This window comes from Danio rerio, chromosome 4 (genome assembly GCF_049306965.1).
Source record: "Danio rerio strain Tuebingen ecotype United States chromosome 4, GRCz12tu, whole genome shotgun sequence".
NCBI classification, from domain to species: Eukaryota; Metazoa; Chordata; class Actinopteri; order Cypriniformes; family Danionidae; genus Danio; species Danio rerio.
In genome coordinates this window covers 59209293-59230000 of record NC_133179.1, presented here as the reverse complement: position 1 = coordinate 59230000, position 20708 = coordinate 59209293, and the positions used below count along the sequence as shown (strand labels likewise).

General features: G+C 36.0%; 3 protein-coding genes and 7 non-coding genes across 14 annotated transcripts in view; 8 read left to right on the top strand and 2 right to left on the bottom strand.

The window, feature by feature from the left end:
* Nucleotides 1–20708, top strand: part of LOC137491106 (uncharacterized) — a 1257671-nt gene that overhangs the window by 984718 nt on the left and 252245 nt on the right. The gene's annotated exons all lie outside the window — the stretch shown is intronic.
* Nucleotides 532–604, top strand: trnak-uuu (transfer RNA lysine (anticodon UUU)). The gene has a single exon. It is a non-coding gene; the product is annotated as a tRNA-Lys (tRNA).
* On the top strand, nucleotides 723–804 carry trnas-aga (transfer RNA serine (anticodon AGA)). The gene has a single exon. It is a non-coding gene; the product is annotated as a tRNA-Ser (tRNA).
* Nucleotides 1552–1624, top strand: trnak-uuu (transfer RNA lysine (anticodon UUU)). Its single transcript has one exon. It is a non-coding gene; the product is annotated as a tRNA-Lys (tRNA).
* trnas-uga (transfer RNA serine (anticodon UGA)) lies at nucleotides 1743–1824 on the top strand. The gene has a single exon. It is a non-coding gene; the product is annotated as a tRNA-Ser (tRNA).
* On the top strand, nucleotides 2002–2073 carry trnah-gug (transfer RNA histidin (anticodon GUG)). The gene has a single exon. It is a non-coding gene; the product is annotated as a tRNA-His (tRNA).
* On the top strand, nucleotides 2594–2666 carry trnak-uuu (transfer RNA lysine (anticodon UUU)). The gene has a single exon. It is a non-coding gene; the product is annotated as a tRNA-Lys (tRNA).
* On the top strand, nucleotides 2785–2866 carry trnas-aga (transfer RNA serine (anticodon AGA)). Its single transcript has one exon. It is a non-coding gene; the product is annotated as a tRNA-Ser (tRNA).
* On the bottom strand, nucleotides 11242–18746 carry LOC110439525 (uncharacterized). Of its 4 annotated transcripts, none has more exons than XM_073948565.1 (3): nucleotides 18600–18746; nucleotides 16022–16171; nucleotides 11242–13377 (listed from the first exon to the last, which is right to left on the bottom strand). In XM_073948565.1, the coding sequence occupies exons 2-3, from the start codon at nucleotides 16104–16106 to the stop codon at nucleotides 12158–12160; spliced, it is 1305 nt and encodes a 434-aa protein (XP_073804666.1). In that variant the 5' UTR covers nucleotides 16107–16171; nucleotides 18600–18746; the 3' UTR covers nucleotides 11242–12157. The 4 variants fall into 4 exon arrangements, with proteins under 4 accessions (XP_073804666.1, XP_073804668.1, XP_021331300.1 ...); XM_073948567.1 differs by lacking the exon at nucleotides 18600–18746 and adding an exon at nucleotides 17964–18034; XM_021475625.3 differs by lacking the exon at nucleotides 18600–18746 and adding an exon at nucleotides 16936–17001.
* LOC100537530 (uncharacterized) overlaps nucleotides 11601–20708 on the bottom strand; it is an 858077-nt gene continuing 848969 nt past the window's right edge. The window contains exon 4 of the transcript XR_012402544.1: nucleotides 11601–11716. The gene's annotated coding sequence lies outside the window, so the exon portion shown is untranslated. The remainder of the gene's footprint in view (nucleotides 11717–20708) is intronic.

The window sequence follows — 20708 nt, the reverse complement described above, 5'->3', positions numbered from 1 at the left end:
GGGTCACGGCAGGTTTTTCAAGGTGACAATGGTGTCGCACTCTGTGTTGCCATCCGTTATCTCCATCCTTCTTTTAGTGCAGGCTGTGCTAATGGCACGTCCTGAATGTTTACATTTTCTAAAGTGTGGAAGACTAGGGATATGATATAAATATGATTTAAGAGAAATAGGATCTTTGATGCCAGCATGCTGTGTAGATAAGTACTGATCAAGTCATGCTTCTAAGGCATGGTAGGAATCTTTTCAATTGTTGAGTGTCCATTCATTGCCACAACAGCAGAAAGACATTCTGCAGTTATCATTGATCTATTTAATGTCTCCTACATGACATGAAGTCCAAACTATTGTGTTGTACTGATGTCTACACCTACAAAAACCATAAACCCAACCTCAAAGTAACCTGTCGTGATTTAGCAACATCCACACCAACCACAAGCTTAAAACCCCATCTCACGGTAAACTTTAGTGTACTTTAAAGGTCTGCGCCGACCACAACCCAAACTTTGCCTACTTGTAAATTAATGTTGTGGAGCCCGCATAGCTCAGTCGGTAGAGCATCAGACTTTTAATCTGAGGGTCCAGGGTTCAAGTCCCTGTTCGGGCGTGTGACGCTCATTTTGTGGAGCCACAGCTTTTGCCGTTGAGCTATCGCTTGATGAAAGTTTCATCTGGATGCACAATATGTGTACTAGGCATAAAGAAATGGCAGTACAGGCAGTCTTGTAGTCGTGGCCGAGTGGTTAAGGCGATGGACTAGAAATCCATTGGGGTCTCCCCGCGCAGGTTTGAATCCTGCCGACTGCGTCCTCCCTCTTTTTAAAATTGCAGCAGTCGTCAATTGTTTGCATTTCTATTGTTTCTTGGGAAAAGCGTTGTGCTGGTAGGAGGAGAAAAACAACAGAGTGTTCTCACTGAAGAGAAAGGGGCTTATCACAGGAAGGAACATACCACACATAGGTCACAAGGGCTGTTTCATAGCTCGCCGTGATCGTATAGTGGTTAGTACTCTGCGTTGTGGCCGCAGCGAATCCGGGTCACGGCAGGTTTTTCAAGGTGACATTGGTGTCGCACTCTGTGTTGCCATCCGTTATCTCCAGCCTTCTTTTAGTGCAGGCTGTGCTAATGGCACGTCCTGAATGTTTACGTTTCCTAAAGTGTGGAAGACTAGGGATATGATATAAGAGAAATAAGATCTTTGATGCCAGCATGCTCTGTAGATAAGTACTGATCAAGTCACGCTTCTAAGGCATGGAAGGAATCTTTTCAATTGTTGAGTGTCCATTCATTGCCACAACAGCAGAAAGACATTCTGCAGTTATCATTGATCTATTTAATGTCTCCTACATGACATGAAGTCCAAACTATTGTGTTGTACTGATGTCTACACCTACAAAAACCATAAACCCAACCTCAAAGTAACCTGTCGTGTTTTAGCAACCTCCACACCAACCATAAGCTTAAAACCCCATCTCACAGTAAACTTTAGTGTACTGTAAAGGTCTGCGCCGACCACAACCCAAACCTTGCCTACTTGTAAATTACTGTTGTGGAGCACGGATAGCTCAGTCGGTAGAGCATCAGACTTTTAATCTGAGGGTCCAGGGTTCAAGTCCCTGTTCGGGCGTGTGACGCTGATTTTGTGGAGCCACAGCTTTTGCTGTTGAGCTATCGCTTGATGAAAGTTTCATCTGGATGCACAATATGTGTACTAGGCATAAAGAAATGGCAGTACAGGCAGTCTTGTAGTCGTGGCCGAGTGGTTAAGGCGATGGACTTGAAATCCATTGGGGTCTCCCCGCGCAAGTTCAAATCCAGCTGACTACGTCCTCCCCCTTTTTAAAATTGCAGCAGTCATCAATTGTTTGCATTTCCATTGTTTCTTGGGAAAAGCTTTGTGCTGGTAGGAGCAGAAAAACAACAGAGTGTTCTCACTGAAGAGAAAGGGGCTTATCACAGGGAGGAACATATCACACATAGGTCACAACGGCTGTTTCATAGCTCGCCGTGATCGTATAGTGGTTAGTACTCTGCGTTGTGGCCGCAGCAACCCCGGTTCGAATCCGGGTCACGGCAGGTTTTTCAAGGTGACATTGGTGTCGCACTCTGTGTTGCCATCCGTTATCTCCATCCTTCTTTTAGTGCAGGCTGTGCTAATGGCACGTCCTGAATGTTTACGTTTCCTAAAGTGTGGAAGACTAGGGATATGATATAAATATGATTTAAGAGAAATAGGATCTTTGATGCCAGCATGCTGTGTAGATAAGTACTGATCAAGTCACGCTTCTAAGGCATGGAAGGAATCTTTTCAATTGTTGAGTGTCCATTCATTGCCACAACAGCAGAAAGACATTCTGCAGGTATCATTGATCTATTTAATGTCTCCTACATGACATGAAGTCCAAACTATTGTGTTGTACTTATGTCTACACCTACAAAAACCATAAACCCAACCTCAAAGTAACCTGTCGTGTTTTAGCAACATCCACACCAACCATAAGCTTAAAACCCCATCTCACAGTAAACTTTAGTGTACTGTAAAGGTCTGCGCCGACCACAACCCAAACCTTGCCTACTTGTAAAATACTGTTGTGGAGCCCGGATAGCTCAGTCGGTAGAGCATCAGACTTTTAATCTGAGGGTCCAGGGTTCAAGTCCCTGTTCGGGCATGTGACGCTCATTTTGTGGAGCCACAGCTTTTGCTGTTGAGCTATTGCTTGCTGAAAGTTTCATCTGGATGCACAATATGTGTACTAGGCATAAAGAAATGGCAGTACAGGCAGTCTTGTAGTTGTGGCCGAGTGGTTAAGGTGATTGACTAGAAATCCATTGGGGTCTCCCCGCGCAGGTTCGAATCCTGCCGACTACGTCCTCCTCCTTTTTAAAATTGCAGCAGTCGTCAATTGTTTGCATTTCCATTGTTTCTTGGGAAAAGCGTTGTGCTGGTAGGGGGAGAAAAACAACAGAGTGTTCTCACTGAAGAGAAAGGGGCTTATCACAGGGAGGAACATACCACACATAGGTCACAACGGCTGTTTCGTAGCCGTAGTCTCGTAGCTTGCCGTGATTGTATAGTGGTTAGAACTTTGCGTTGTGGCCGCAGCATCCCCGGGTTGAACGGGGTCATGTCGTGAATTCGACTTTTTATCAATTAGAAATTATCAGACCGGAGGTTTTGAATATCAGAAAATAGACTTTATTCTCCATAATAAAGCCGAGAAAGAGCAGAGCAGACCCCAGAGCATTCTGAAGTCTCTCCGGGACACCTTCTAAAGTATCTGTGTTCTCCATAATCTTTATACAGGTAATTATGACACACCCCTTTGTGTCTCTTTTTAACTCTTGACCATTTTTGAATAGGCTTTCTAGTCTAAGGGGTCCTGCTATTCTTGGCTCTCAGCCCACTAGCTCATGTCAACAGAGATGTTACAGGTCTATGTCAGCAAAGTATAGATACAACTTATGCAAAGGAACTAAGGGTTTACATACATTGTTATGATAGGATTATAACTTGATAATATGTTACTCATTCTAACTTCTGCCACATATAGCTTCATACAAGTATTTAACATATGATCAGTGCTTTACATATTCAGTTATTCTACACAATCAGCCATTCAGTAATAGCCTTCTCCTAGTGTTGCTTCTGTGCAGGCATACTCATATTACACAGTATTTTTAACACATGCTGGCATGTTTGCTGCAAACACTACATACATTTTGAGAAGAGAAAATTAACTGCTTTACACTTAGAAAATACTACACACTGAGAGAATAGAAATCTTCTTCAATCCCTCCTCTTAAGACTTTAGTCTTAATATTATTGTCTTTAAACCCAAAGTGCAATTTCATAATCCAGTTCTCTTAATTACCTCTATCTAGTGACTGATATAAGCCACATAGCTGTTATCAATTGACTAGATTATGCCACTGTACCTTGACAGAAGTCCAGCCAAACATCTCCCCTCTCTTTTGATTTGAAGGAAGTAAAAGACTGTACTCTGTTTTTTCTCTTAACACATCACAGACAACAATGTTTTAAGCATAAGTATTCAGTTGGTTCAGTGCTAGCTGCTGGTTTTCACACTCATGTAGCATATACTGAAGTGATATTATATATAGGTACCATAAAAGCAATATGCAAACAAATTCAATATGCAAACATAAAAAGCATCAAATGTTGATCTTGATCTTTGGTCATCCTTGTTTCTCTTCTTCTAAGCTACCAGCATCTTCACTTGACTTTAATAGATGTTAATGGAGATGTGTGGTTAAGAGTCTGAGTTTTGAAATCTGCAGTTGTGCATTCATCATGCCTTGACATGTGGCACTGCTGTATGTGGTATTCAGGCACATTATCAGAATCACTCTTTACTTTGTTCTGATTAACTTCTCCTTCCACACGTTGCACTTAGTAGTTTAGAGCTTTAGAATATTCAGGCTCCTCTGTTTCCAGTCAGCTTTCCCTTGCTGGAGTTGTTTCCTTTCGCTCCTTTAAGGCATTGGTACCCCATTAATGGCATCCACTTTGGCAGCTGTTGGATTTGCCCTCATCCAGATATGGTCCTTTCCTCCTGAGCTCTCTCCTTTTTCCAGAACATCCACAGATAGACTTGATCAGCTGGACTATTTGGACCTTGTATCTCTGCTCTCTCACATGGCTCCTTTCTGGTTTCCTGCACAGATATCGCTTTGCACATGGCAATTAATTGTTTCTTCATAAAAGTCCCTACTGCATTAGACATCTTTGCAAACCATTCAAAGAGGTTATGTGCAAGGTTATAGGTGAGATTATATGCAAGGTTTTTGTGCAAAGTTTCATGTGGTTTCATGTTGTTTCTTGCAAGGGTCGACCCAATAGTAGTTCATGCGATGCGGTGTTAGATGCCTGTTTCTGTCAGTTTTCATGCCATCACTCACCAATGCAACTGTTAACACATTAATCCCATTAAGTTTATTATTTTCATCAAGCTTTGGCCTTGATGGATCATCTTCATCTCTTTCAGCCATTTCTGGTAATTGAGCATAATACAATTACTCTCTCTTTTGCTTTATTCACAATTTTTCATACTCCTTTAGATGTTTTTATTTATTAATCACTTATTAACTTTGATTTTAATTTCTTTATGAATGCAAACCTTTTATGAACTTATTTCTGCTGATGTTTTAAATCCTTGGAAGTACTTCTTTCGTCACAAATGAATAACTGTTCCTGCTTCATAATTTGCTTCTGGTACCATCTCCAATCATCTACTCATCATAGTTTCTCAACTGTGCTTGTTTACAGAATAATTCTCTATCCAGTCAACACCAAAAACAGTCATCATCTCTCACTGTTTGGAGCAATGGTCTCCAGTCAAGTCTTTTAATTGAACTAGATCTTTGTGAAGCTGTAGATAATCACCCACATATTGTGACAGTGTCCATCCTAAGATCTTCTCCCTAATTTTAACCCTTATGCATTCTGGTGTATACAGTATTTGCTAGTCATCAGCCTACACAAGTACAAACAAGTTTCTACCCTCCTCTGGTATTTACCTAAAATAAACTCAATAGAAACTAAGCACTTAATATATTTACCACCCAAAAGAACATATCTCCACATACAATATGAACTTCAGCTGGAAAATCTTCTCCTATTGATTACTCCTAAATCATATTATCAACATTAAGCCTCTTTTATCTGTCTTGATTAACCATTTATTTTAATTAGCAAATTAACTTCAATTAAACATTATTAGTTACTTATAATTTATTACTCCTTTAAATTCAAATAGAAATGTCTAGGACAGATTGTATATTACAGTAAATGTTTCTATTAATGCTCCTATTTTTACACTTTTTGAAAGAGTTTTATACCTATTTCAGCATCTAGTGTTTTTCTTTCTGCGCAGATCTACATCTGATTTAATTTTAACCCTCACTATGCTGGCTGATTTTATCTGCATCTCAGTCCTGTAATGACAATCATTTAGTTGGAACTTGACACTTCTTTCTTTTACTAATCGATTTTCTGAGCTATATATTAATTCTTTTTTGTCTTTTAAGTTATTTTCTTTTGGTTCATAATTATTTCCTGAGTCATTCCCCTCAAATTAGTTGTTCATACAATTTTGATGCACTTTTTTTATCATCTGACTAAAACTTACTGTATGTATTGTAAATTTCTGTTTGCTCTGTTTTAACTATTATTCCTTATTAATTCCTTATATTGTTTTCTTAAACACTTTTCTCTTTCAATTTTTCTTATAGCAATTTAGAACTGTTACTTTCTGACCTTATGTCCTATGAATTTTATTTCAACTTGTTATTTTAATCTTCTCTTTAACTATAAATAATTTTTCTAGATTTGAATCTCTTTCCAGTTTTCAATATCCAATCTTGATTTAGGCCATTCACAATAAGATTATGCTAAGATATTTCCCTTACCTAATATTAACTTAAATACACAGCAAATTCATTGGTGTTAAATTTCAAGTGTTGTGGTAATTCAGAGTAAAGTGTTAAAATTCTAGAGTTAGATAAAGGTAAAATAACCCTCTCGGCATTAGAAGCTGATTTGCCTCTTTGTAATACAGAGTAACATGTATCTACCTTTGTAGAAAACCCTTGTAATTGAGAAACTAATCAGAGTGTCTGAAATCTCACCACACCCTCATTCACCTGGCCCTTAAATTAGTCAGTTTAGTCCACTAGACAGAGTGAATGACCACAAATAAGTGAATTCAGACACCTGCTGTTGAACACCTGCTGTTAACAAGCACAATCACTGAAGGAATAAGAAATTGAAGGAAGAAATAAAACTACAGACACAGCCTCACACCAAACCAACTGAATTAAAACAGAGGATTAAACAACTCCATTAAATAATAGCATAAGCAGCTTCACTGATTACAGTTTGACTTCATTTCTGTAAGAATATTTGACAATGAACAGAGGTTTATATTTTTTTATTAAAAAATATTTCATTTGACCTCACCATCATGGAGATCAGAGGCTGCTTATTTGAGCTCTTGAAGCTTTACTCTTATATCCTAATATTTCTCTGAATGCTATAGCCATGTTTCTAAAACTCATTAGCTATAGCAAGAAAGGTCAAGAGAAACTATACTGTTTATGCTTAATTGTTATAGATTTAATTTTAGGTGTTTATTAAGCTGATTCATAAAGATATGCAAATATAGTTGTATTAAAACTGCATGGGACATTACTACTGGTAGTCTGCGGCTCTTCATAGAAGATTCAACAAATAATTAGGATGCAATTAATAATTAGAGTGTCATGCACTAAACATTCAAGCTCCAGATTACTCTTTATGACACACAGGGATCAAGAATCAGGATATGAACCTCAACCGTGGTTGCTAAAAAAAAAAAAAAAATAGCTGCATAGTTCATGCCGCAATGCATGCTGGGTGCCAGCATAGTACAAAGCTCCCAGCATGCATTGCTGCATGAATAAATAATGCAGCTTTATGTTCTTACAATCTCTTTCTTTTCCTGTATTTTGTGTTGTTTTTGGGAGGTGATATTTCAGTAGAGTTTTTTTACTTGATTTTTTATTTTTTTGTTTGTCACCATCCATGAGATTCAAAGACTAATTGTTGATGTCTGTGTGTTTTTAAGTTCTGCCATAGATCAAACATTCTCATTGTAAATATTGTTTTTATTTTATATTATTGGAGCTTCAGTGATTCCATATATGTATATTATGTATTTCTCACACATAACTAATATGATACTGAACTAGAAAACAAGCAGGAAAGGATGGTTATGTTAACATCAATAATCTCTTTAGACTGATACTTTAATTTTCTTTAGGCTTTCTAAGCTATATGTATAAATAGTGTAATTACACTAACTATAGCAGCCTTAATAAAATACATATATATATATATATAGTAAGAAGTTGAAGAGCTTGAAAGCAGACTCTGTCCTCCATCATGGTGACTTTAAATGAACAACAGAAATTTCATTAAGAGCTTTTGTTCACATGACAGAAATCAAGTCAAAGGTCAGTAATAGGTGAAGCTCCATAATAAGTTGTTTAATTTGATGAGTTTTTTTTTAAAGATGTTGATAAATAACATTTTTTATTGTGTAATTTGTTTTATTTTTATTGATTATTATTTTATTTAGAGTTTTTTTTCTCTCAGTTGATTTCATCTTTGGTTTTGGCTTGTGTTTTTCTGTCCTTCAGTGATTCTGCTTGTTAACAGTTGTTCATCAATAATTCTCAATCCTCCGTTAATTAGACACTTAATTGTCTCATTAACTTCATCACTGTCTGAGTGTTCAACCCTCTGTAGTGAGGACACTAGTTAGGATTTTGCTGTGGAATTTAAGGCTTACGTGTGTTCAAATAAAAAATACAGACTATGGGATTTGTTTTTAACGGAAATATTCTGGAAACGAATGTATTTAAGAATGTAAAATGTTTAAAACAGCAGATTACTGGCAACCACTGCTGCCAGTATTTTGACATACATTTAACAGATATTTTACACAATAAGAGTTTGCTAATTAACACTCTGGGTGTTAAAAATTTTAACACTTTCAAAAATGTTATTTTAACACTTATAGTGGTTCCCATATAAACACTGAGGGAGTGTTAATTTGAACTCTAAGGTAGTTAAATCTACCAAATCTAAAATTTGCAGTGTGAGATCGATAAAAAAATACAGACTGTTGAATGTGTTTTTAACAGAAATATTCTGTAAACTGAATTTATGAATGTGAAAAACAGCAGATTACTGGTAACCACAGCTGCTGGTATTTTTCCGTAAAATCTCAAAATGAAAAAAAAAGAAAGAAAAACAGCAAAACGGTTTTTGTGTCACCATTGTGGAGGATAATAGCGTCTCTGTTCAAGTCCAAGATGAACTGAGAGTATTTGATGTTATGCTGTATCTTCTTTTGTTTAAAGGTAACTGTGTAGTTACTAATGCAGTCAAAATCTGTTTGCTACTTGCAATCACACATGAAAACATTATTGCATCTAAAGACTACATTTTTTTGCATTAAGCTATGATTTTGTAAAATGAACAATGTATTAGTTCATGAAATATGGTTATTTTTTGTAAATTTATACAGTTATATAAATATTCCATGTTTTTCACAAAAAGGTTCTGGCAACCACAGCTGCTGGTATTTTTTCGGAAATTTAACAGATATTTTACACAATAAGAGTTTGCTAATTAACACTCTCTTGGTGTTGACAATGTTAACACTTTCAAAAGTGTTATTTTTAACACTTATAGTGGTTCCCATATAAACTCTGAGGGAGTGTTAATTTTAACTCCAAGGTAGTTAAATCTACTATCTAAAATTTGCTGTGTACTTAATTCCATTCTTATTTATTCTCCAAATTATTTATTGCCTTATCAAAAGCTTTTTCTTTTTCTTTAGTTAGTCTCCTGCATTGTAATTTATCATTCTATGTTTAAGGAGTTTATGATTAAACCTATTAAAACTTAAACCTAAATTATTTAACATTCATCATAAAATATCATTCAATATTTAAAGTTTCACCCTGAAATTATAACACTTATAACACTTTTTCTTACTTAAAAATTTGCATGATAATAATTTCTTTCAAATTCACAGGAGTATGATTTGATACAAGAATGGGTAGCTACACTTTTGTTCTTAATTTTTCTTCTTATAGTTATTCTACACAATCAGTAACTCAGCCTTCTCCTAGTGTTGCTCCTGTGCAGGCATACTCATCTTACACAGTATTTTTAACACATGCTGGCATGTTTGCTGCAAACACTACATACATTTTGTGAAGAGAAAATTAACTGCTTTACACTTAGAAAATACTTCACACTGAGTGAATAAAATCTTCTTTAAAGTTATATACAGAAGAAAGACCTTGATACTCTTAATGTGGAGACGGACAAAGGTGCCTTTAATAAGGTCAAGTGGCCAGAATTTGGAGAAAATAATTCAACCTATTTTTCTTAATTCAGAAAAGAGAAGAGGAGAGCAGAAAAGGACATCAACCCTTGATATTAATGGTCACCTCATCTCAGATAAAGGAACAATATTAAAGTTCGTATATGAGTTTTCCCAGTCTTACTTCTTCCTTTCAGCCAAATTGCTCTAATCAATTCTTTTGTAATGTTCAGTCATTTATTCCAACCATTAGTGACGATCATCATGATGTTTGTGAGAGTGTAATAACTGTAGAGGAATTGGACACTATATTGTCCACCAGGTGGCTCTGTTGTGCATAATTTTTTACACATTTTTGTATTTAGTTAAGTTTGGTTTCTAGTGATAAAGAAATTTTCATTTTGTTGTAACTGTAGAGGAAAAAAGTGTTTTCCTGTACATTTTAAATTGATAATTTCTCAAAGTGTAAAATTCTAAGAGATTATGTGTGTAATTGTGTATAAATTGTCAAATTTACCAAATGTAATTACAGAAATTATTAAGAAAATAATTCATTCGATCTCACAATGCTGCTCTGTATTGATGAGGGGGTCGAATGTGCAGTAAAGCCAGAAGACAACGTGTTTGTGTTAAATTGTCTTCTGCAGGACTAAATAAAGTGGAGGAAAGCAGCGCTTGGTGTCATTTGAAGTTATTGAGTGAAAAGCAGATCAGTTACAAATGGTAATACACAGGTCTGTGCTTATAAACATATAATGTACTGATGTATAGTAACGTGTCATTTGTTTGTTTCGGTTGTCTTCATTTTAATGGTTTTTAATTTGTTTTTGATTCTGGGGTCTTTCTGGGGACGCACTGCGACTACTAGCCCGACAGTGGAAACGCAACATAATTTTGGCCTCATTACTCATCTCCCGGGCGATTGGCCCGGTCCGTTAAAAGCCCTGGCTCGCACTGGCCCGATAGTGGAAATGCAGCTACTGGCACTTCCCTGCCAACACTTCAAGAACTGTACTCTTCCAGAGTGAGTAAAAGGACTCGCAAAATCACTCTGGATGCCTCATTTGATGTTTGATAAGTAAATTAATAAACAATTCGCAAGTGTGGAATGTGCACAAATATGGTTATCGGTTCATAATAGGTTGAAACACATTGTTAGATTTTGCTGTATTTGGCTTAACCGTTCCTGCATGTCTTGTCAATGTATAGAATGTTACGTGTTGGTTTCATTTGAGGATTGAACCCAGTTTCTTGGACTCAAAGCTGGGGCTTTTCCCAGCTGAGCTAACTCCTCAACATATGAACCCAAGAGCACAAAATTAAAAAGGGAACTTGAGGCGTTTAGTTTCAGAAACAACTGATCTTTATTTGAAAAATAGAATACAAAGTACAACAGAAATGACGGAAGCAGAGCTTCCAGTGAACAGGCAAAACAAATCTGACACAAGGGTAAAAAAAACAACAACAACAATAAAAATAAAGTGTCACTTAGCTTCTCAAGAGAATTGGGAGAGCACTGGGCAGTAATGGCTCAAGACTGAACACACTAGCTTTTTACACACAAACTTTTATAGGGCAAAACACAGGTGTTGCTAATCTAGCTTGAGTGGTGGCACACAGTAGATGGGAAGAGGAGGAATACAGCTTAATTAATTTTTACATAGATGACTTTAATACATAAAATAAGTAAGCTGACCAAAGCTCTTACGGGGAGAAGACTTTATCGAAGACAATGAATAGTGCAGTTCCTCAGCAGCGATGTTAACTCATTGGTAACTTAACCCAAAGTGAGACATTACTTTATAACAAAGGATGTAACCCTCGGAGATCAGCCTACTTCTTTGGTTGGGTCACAACTCTTGAGTTCCTGTAGGTCATTTGGTTCACACCTTTTCAGATGCAAATACTTGTTTGCATATGAAACAAGTCATACAATCTATCAACATATAGAGTTATTTTGGGTTCTTGAAGCCCTGCAGGTGTTCAAAGGGTTTCATCTTCAGAAAACTTGATATGTATTCAAAAGTTCACACTTGTCCTGGTAAGAAACTCTGGTTATTTATAGTGAGTCAGGAATCATCTGATTGGTAAATCATGTGTTGGCTAATGCAGGACCAGCCGTAGACAATCATAAGCATGTGATCCTCTCAAAAGAAGTATAAATAAACTTCACTTGGATGGACAGCCAAACTACATGAAAAAGCTGCCGTTTTGAATATACCAGTGTTTGTGTGGACAAGGCCTCAATTTTGGGGACTCTGCTATCCAATGTGAAGCTTTAGGTGAGTGTTGAGGCTTCTTTTACTTTTAAAGCCCTTTCCACATTCACTGCATCTAAAAGGGTCCTCTCCTGAGTTAATCTTCCTGATGTGTTTCCTGATGGAGTCTTTGCGTGTGAGACTCTTTTCACACTGATCACATGTCAACACTATGGTTCCAGTGTGATTATCCATGAGGTTCTTGAGGCTAGCTTTGGTTGTGAAGCGCTTTCCACACTGAGCACATGTAAACGGCTTCTCTCCAGTGTGAGTTTTCATGTGGTGTTTGAGTGTGCTTTTATGTGGGAAAGTTTTCCCACACTCTGTGCATCTGTAAGGTTTCTCTCCAGTATGAATCCTCATGTGGTTGTCACGAATTGTTTTTTGAGTAAACCTTTTCCCACACTGTGTGCATGTGTGAGGTTTTTCTCCAGTGTGAATCCTCATGTGGATGTTAAGGTCATGTTTTTGAGAAAAATGTTTCCCACAGTGTGTGCAAATAAAACTTCTGTCTCCAGTGTGTGTTCTCATGTGGACTTCAAGGGTGCAATTTTGCTTAAAACTCTTTCCACACTGGATGCAAGAGTACGGCCTCTCCCCAGTGTGAATTCTCATGTGCGCTGCAAAGTTTCCTGATTGGTAAAAGCTTTTTCCACACTGTTGGCATGTATACGGCCTCTCTCCAGTGTGAATTCTCATGTGCACCGCAAAGTTTCCTGGATGATAGAAGCTTTTTTTACACTGTTGGCATGTGTACGGCCTCTCTCCAGTGTGAATTCTCATGTGGGTTGTAAAGCCTTGTTTATAAGTAAAACTCTTTCCACACTGTTCGCAGGTGTAAGGCCTCTCCTTCGTGTGAACTCTCATGTGAACATCAAGGTTTGCCTTTTGAGTGAAACTCTTTCCACACTGTTTACAACTGAAAGGCTTCTCTCCAGTGTGAATTCTCATGTGGTTTTCAAAGCCTTGTATGTGACCAAAACTCTTTCCACACTGTTCGCAAGTGTAAGGTTTCTCCCTAGTGTGAACATCAAGGTTTGACTTTTGACTAAAACTCTTTCTACTCTGTTTACTGCCGAAATTACACGCAGATTTGGATTTCCGAGGTCTTCCACGTGATGAAGTTTTTTTAGTCAGTGTAGGTTTTTCATCAGTCGTTATTTCTTGGGGTTTCTCTTCCATTTCATTCTGTTCATGAGCCTCTTCTTTCAACACCATCAGATCTTAAAAAACAAAACAAAAAAAAAAAAAACTGTTAACTTTAGTACGAAGACACAAAGTGACAAGCAAAAGATGGATGTTTCATCAAGATATTAAAATGAGTTTACCATTTACTCTGCGTCATGTGGTTTTAAACATTTCCTTTCTTATGGAACACAAAGTAAGCCAGCATTTTTTTTACAATATCTTCTTTTGTGTTCAACAGAATCCAGAAACTCGTAAAGGTTTAAAACCACATGTAAAACATGAGAGTAAAATGGTATCCCTTTAAAGAGTTCCTTTTATGAACCTTTTTTTACAAGATGTAAAATAAGTCTTTGGTGTTCTCAGAATGCGTCTGAGGTTTTAGTTCAAAATCAGATTATATACCTTGAAGAAAATATCATTTTGGCGGTCAGAGGAAAACCAAGCTCTTTTTGTGCCTGTGGCTTTAAATGCAGATGATCAAATGCACTCGCTCTAGATTATTCATGTTGTGTTCCCTCATATGCATCTTCCACTGGATTTAAACATTTGTAACTTGCTTGGAAGACCTGATTGAGACAAATACTGCATGTTCATAGCAAGTACACATAACTTACGCCTATATTTCTGAGTTTGAATTATTGTAGATAAATTATGTTATATAACAAATGTTTTCCAGTACTGGGTTGCAGCTGGAAGGGCATTCACAGTTTAAATAGAAATGCTGGAGAAGTTAGTTGTTCATTCCGCTGTTGCGACCCCTAATGAATAAAGGGACTAAGCCGAAGGAAAATGAATGAATGAGCACATGCAAATGCTTAATGCCACGTTTGCTGTAAACTGGAGTGATGATGAGATGGCAAGATTACATACTTTACTACTTCATTTCATTTATTTCAAAAGTTTACACTTAACGAGCCTGGGGCTCCCATTTGCAAGACGAAAGGGGAGTTCTCAAGAACTCTTCTGTAGTAGCTAATGAACAGAAAGTGATTGCTCTTAAGAGATAACTACTTACTAGATGCCGATTTGGATTAGTCAAGTAACTTAAGTTGCATGTTTTTAGACAGTGGAAAGAAAACCCATGTGAGCACCGGGAGAATGTGTAAACTCTGCACAGAAACGTCATGAGGCAACAGTGCTAAAAACGCAAAAAACATCTTGGTGTGTGTGGGTCTTTACACTGTTTTCAGGATCTAAAAATTCATTCTGTAAAAAAAGTCTCAAGCAAAAAGATTCCAATGGCGGCGCCTGCTGGTACATAAAGAATATGATCAATACTGACGAACTTCACACTCAGATGTTTGCATATCATCAGCATGCTGTAATCCATTTCTTAAGCAGCAAAAGTCATTTTTAAACTAGTTTGTTGGCCAGTTGTAGTTAGTGCAATGCTAAACGTTATTATTCCACTATAATTTGTTTTGTCTCATGTCGTCTCACAAAATCGTCATATAATTTAGAATACTGTAGTTCAATGTTTTAAAATAATAATTATTTTTTGTGTCCATTTTATCCAGCATATTTAAAATTAGGGCATCTACGTTTTCTGACATACTTTAAACCAGGGTTAAAATTTTTGACTCAAGAAGGGCTAAAGTATAAGGAATTTTTCAAATACCCCAGATGGAAAAGGGTTTTATTTGCCCTATATATAATTATATTATATATAAAAATTAATAAATACATTTAATAATACAATAATAAATTCATATAAAAACACAGTATTTTATATATTTCTCAGCAAAAAAAAAAAATTATATTGTGTAAAAACAAGCTTTACTTGTATCCGTACACTTTTTCCAACCTAAACTTTTTTAAAATGTAAAAAAAATTTTTAAAAAAATAAACAAAGGTTTTAAATGTTTTAAAACTATAATTAACTAAATCTTTGCACAATAATCTGTCCAGGTCAATGTCCTCAGCAGTAAATACAAGGAGCACATTTATGCAAATATTATTGTAAGGAAAATAATTAAACCATTATGATAAACCGAGTTAAAATGACAATTTTGAATAAAAAGTTTTATTGAGATGGATTGCTGGTGATTGAATGGGTTTTGGCCAGATTGGGTAGCAAAACATGAACAAAGGAAAATTAAGACTTGTTTAAAAAGACTTAAGACCTACAACACAATATTTCAGTAAATTTAAGAGTTTTTAAGGCATTTTTAGATTTAGATTTTGGAATTTAAGACATTTTAAGACCCTGCGAAACACTTTTTTTAAACACAATAGCCCTGGTAATTAGTTATTATAATAATGATTTAATTCTAACTCTAGCCAAAACTATCACTGTAATAGCAGATATCTTCTATGAGAATACTGTTGGTCAAATAGCGTCAGCTCAGTTAAACTTTTTTAATTGATTGTTTTTATTTATTTTATATAGTACCAGTGCTCTAGGATGCTTTACAAACAGTAGGAGAACAAGAAAAGCAATAACCTTAAGAAGGTAGAGAAAATAGGAGACTAATAATACATAAAATAATGACAAAAAACATGAGAACAAGTGACAAGAAAGAAACTCATTCTGTCTTTTAATGAGTGCTTTTGTGCATTTAAGAGAACTAGGCAGCACACTCAGGGCTGCAAGATGGATTTAATTTAGTATTCTTATTATTAAAATATATCTGAATGAGGATCAAATGACTGCGTTGGTCTTTGAGAATAAAAGTCAACCTGTTTGTTCCTGCAGATCTTCCTGTTTGACTGTGAATGTTTCTTCAATCTTCAGGTCTTCACTTTCTACTTTAATAAATGCCATCTTTATAACAGTGTGTAGATCAGTCGCTTCAGCAGGAGTTTTTCTCTGAGTTTGGACACTTTATCCTGTTTAAAATGAACAAAACAGAAATAACAGAAATAAGATAACTTCTCTTCAACACTTGCTTCAAATGAGCAGATTAAAGCTAGTACTTTATTTCTTACATATATTGATGTAAATTTAGAATGGACTAACATTAAATTAGACCTTCATTAAAACACTTATTACACACTGTTACATCTCTGTAACTTTTTTGAAACTTTATTCAGGTATGTTCTTAATCGTGTTGTTTGTTTCATTTACTTTATTGTCTGCTTACAGCAACGTGTAAATAGAGGTAAAATTGGTTTTATATTCGCAAATTCTGACTTTCCCCTTAATATAATTTCATAAAAAGTATTATTTTCAAGCTCTGAATAGTGAAATCATATTAGCAGCCAATGACTATCAAAGTACAACATTGTTCACAGTCAAATAAATAGTGCTAATGTTGTTTTCAAGTTATACTTGCATGCTAATTCAGATCTAATATTCAAAGTAACATGGTAAACAATATAGAGACTTCTAAATGAACGAATGTGTGAATAGAAAACCAACTTTACCTCTATAACGTGTAGCACTTTTTTGCACAAGACAAATTTCCTCTCAGGGACAAAAAGTTTATCCTATCTTTATTCAAACAATAGATCTCATTACTGTGAGTAAAATAGTACTTAGTTGTATAAAATGTTAAAATAATATTGTCAACAGCAGGTACATAATTTAGCACTGAATGAAAAAAAAACCTTAATCAATCGCTTTATATAAGGGTAAACGCTTTAAAACAAACCTTTCTCCAGTTAAATCACAGCGCGGGAGCGGTGCATGCTTATGACGTCACACACCACGCCAAAATAAAAGTCTTTTTTTTGCCACTTACTGTAGCAGTCATGACTTATTGACACATTTCTCCCTCCACTTTCTGACATACACAGACACACGTATTTGGAGTTAATCAAATCCTCTACTCTAAACATTTTAAGACAATTTAAAAAACGTGTTTAATCACTAAGTCGAAGTGTTTAAAGCAAAAAATCTCAACGTTCTAAAATGTATAACAAATAATCTGATGGGTGTTTTAAGCTGAAACTTTACAGACGTAAAAGACTTATCTTAAATTATGAAAGGGAGGTAAAATAGGTGCCCTTCAAATAAAAACTATTCATTACTACTACATGTTTTAACTAGTCATTCCTTATAATATATATTTTTTCTCTGCGTTTGGACACTTTATCCTGTAAAAATTAACAAAGCAATAAAAATGTCCTGTTTAAAATAAATAAAACAATGAACAGACACAAAATAACTTCTTTTCAACACTTGCTTCAACAGTTTCTTTATATGAGAGTGATTAACAAAAATAAATCAGGTAAGTGCGAGCAAGAAAAAATAGCCACAAATAAGCTGATTAAAACTAGTAACATTATTCTATTTCTTATATATAGTGATGTATATTTAGAATAGAATGACATTATGCAATTAAAAAAATTAAACCTTCATTAAAACACTTATTACACACTTTACTGTTGCTTTATTTAAACTTTAACAAGTGTTGTTAATTATTTTGTTTGTATTATTTATTTAATTGTCTGCTTACAGCAACGTTGTAGCACTCTTTTGCACAAGACAAGAATTTCTTCTCGGGGACAAAAAAGTTTATCCTATCTTATTCAAACAATAGACCTTATTGTGAGTAAAATACTACTTTATTTGTATAAAGGTTAAAATATTGTAAACAGCAGGTACATCTAGCATTAAATGAACAACCTGAAATTTTAATAAGTCGGTTTACATCGGTGTAAAAGCTTTAAAACAAACCTTTCTCCAGTTGAATCACAGTGCGGGAGCGGCGCAGCTATATGACCACGCCAAAATAAAAGTCTTTTTTTTTGTTTAGCTTATCCCCCTACTTTGTCATGAATTATTGATACATTTTCCACTTTATACTTTATCTGCTTGCTGTTTTGTATTTAAGACCATCAATCTTTATGTTAATTGAAAAAAAAGCATTTACCCCCCAGATCTTCACCTTCAGGTAGGTTGATAGGAGGTTGCATTTTCTTTAAATGATTGCATTTCTTTATCCATAGCTTTAACTCATTCACTTGCATTCAACTGATGTTGCCACCTCTTTCTATGTTTGAATGGGGAAACATCAAATTCTTCAAAACTGCCTGCCAGGTTCCAACCTATATATGTAATAGGTTGAAACTTAACTAGGTTAACTTGGGTTGAAACTGGGCTACAGTCCATTTGTCAGGATAAAAACAATATTCATAACCAAATAAACAAACAAACAAAAAACTAAATAAAAAGTTGTAAAGAACCTTTTAAAAATGACTGAAGAACTTTAATACAACGTTGAACAGTGCATCCACGCATGTTTAGATTTTACATTTTATAATGTTAGCATTCAGATATTATTTGAGTGTAAATTCAGAATGTGCAACTCACCTTTCCAGTCTTCAATAAAGAAGTGGGATGAGAAATGGCCTCAGTGGGCTTTTCTTTGTAGGTTGTTGGTAATAATCCCAATGTAGGAATCAACAATAGTAGTTTGTCCTCCAAAGTTGTTCTCTTTACTTAGCAAAATAAGCCAATGACGTTTCTGTTAGGAACCCAGAATATATAGAAACAACCCTGCTGAGCTACTGGATCTGGAATGTGATTGGATAAGACTCAATTGACCCCCATTAAGGCTGGTATAAAGATGCAAATGAGCAGTGGGGAGCAGTGAAGACTCAAGACACATACAGTGGGGGATGGAAAGTTCAGCAGCTTTACAAACCAGTCTTACAGAGAAATAATGATGTATTAGGAAAATAAGTTGACTTTAGCCATCTTCATTTGATTTGTTGCTGTTGTTTTATAGGACTATTGATGGAAGCTTATTTTTTAGTTTTGGCTGCTGCATTTTGTAGTTAATGCTGATACACTTATGTTGAGGTATTTTGATTTGAAACACATTTCAATTTATTTTTTCCCAAGCCTGGTTATAAAGTAATGTAAGAGTCGTGTGTTGTTTTTGTAGAAGCTTCTCAGGCCCCGTTTACACTAGTGCGTTTTGGTTTTAAAACAGCGTTTTAGAATGAAAACGATCCACGTCCACACTCGCGTTTTACCCAGCGTTTCTGAACAGCTCTCCGTCCACACCAAAACGCTGAAAACGCACATCACGTGACCACACACTCACTCTCTGGCAAGCGCTGCAGCCCATCTACCCAGATGAGAGCTCTGCTAGTCGGACTTCTCATCAAGCATCTCCCGCTGGATCTAATCTCACTACATTTATTAAACGGGATATTTCATTCATCTTGTTGTCTTTATTTAACGACATGTTCCCTGACTTTGGTCATTGGAATCTATTACTTGTTCTCAGGTAACGTGTTTTGGCTAAGCGCAAAGATAAGTTAATGATTAATGTAACCACGTAGCCTATTCTGTATATTGACTGATCGCTTGCCTTTATTTCCGATAATGTATAAACTTATTGTATGTTATACTTTTATAATGGCCATTATCGATTATTAAAACTGATATTCAGCAAAAGAGAGGGTGTGTTTCGTATTTTCACTGAAATTGAAAGGAGGCAGTTGTTATCGGCTCCGTTTTGTTATAAATATCCACACAGTGAAGATGACGCTCATGCAGCACGACGCCTCAACATTTCTGCTGTCTGTTAAGTTGCTAATATTAAAATGAAAATAGGCAGTTCCTTAAATCATGTTTACATTTTATTGTTGAGAAAGTGAAACAACGTAGCCATGGTGATGTGAATGAAGTTATAAAGTACACTGTTCCCTTTGAAGATTTACCCGTGTCCTAGATATAGTCTGCTTTTCCATATCAAACTGAGAAGAAGAGACTGCAGCCTTGATCAAACTTGCGAAGTCTGAACTTACACGGAGAGAATGCAGGACTGAACTGTGCGTGTTAGGCTACTTAATATTCAGGAAAAGCCCCAATCAGAGAGGCGAACGTCTGCAGCCCTGCCTCCGTTTTCAGATGTCTCCGTTTTCCATCATCCACACTGAGACGGAGCAGCAGCGTTTCAGAATGAAAACGACCTCTCCAGCGTTTTCGAAACGCTCCGTTTTCGGCGCTCGAGAACTCCGGCGTAGTGTGGACGGTTGGCGTAACCGTAGCAAAACTTATGCGTTTTCAAACTAAAACGCATTAGTGTAAACGGGGCCTAAGTCAGAAACCATAATGCTTGACTGAAAAACAGTGGCCACCTCCAGTTTGGCAGAGAGTCCTTACCCCAAATGGAGTTTAAGTATCTGCATTTTTTTGCCATGAGGAATGGAATATGAGATTAAAAGACGGATCTGTGCAGCGGCAGCAGTAATGCAGTTGATGTAATTGTCTGTTGTGGTGAAGGAGCTGAGACGAAAGGTAATCTAAGTACTTACTCACACCTATGGTCATAACTGAAAGGACAAGATCTCGGATACAACCGGACACATTTTACAAAGTGTTATGACCTGCTTGTTTGAGTCGCAGCATAAAAGAGAGATGAGCCAACAAAATAACCTGAATGCAAATTATTTATTATAAAATGTA

Excerpts from the sequence above, each read along its gene's own strand:
- LOC110439525 (XM_073948565.1), bottom strand. The coding sequence starts at position 16,106 with ATGGCATTTATTAAAGTAGAAAGTGAAGACCTGAAGATTGAAGAAACA. Across the intron at positions 13,378-16,021 it reads AGATCTGCAGGAACAAACAG|ATCTGATGGTGTTGAAAGAA; the intron begins GTTGACTTTTAT and ends TTGTTTTTTAAG.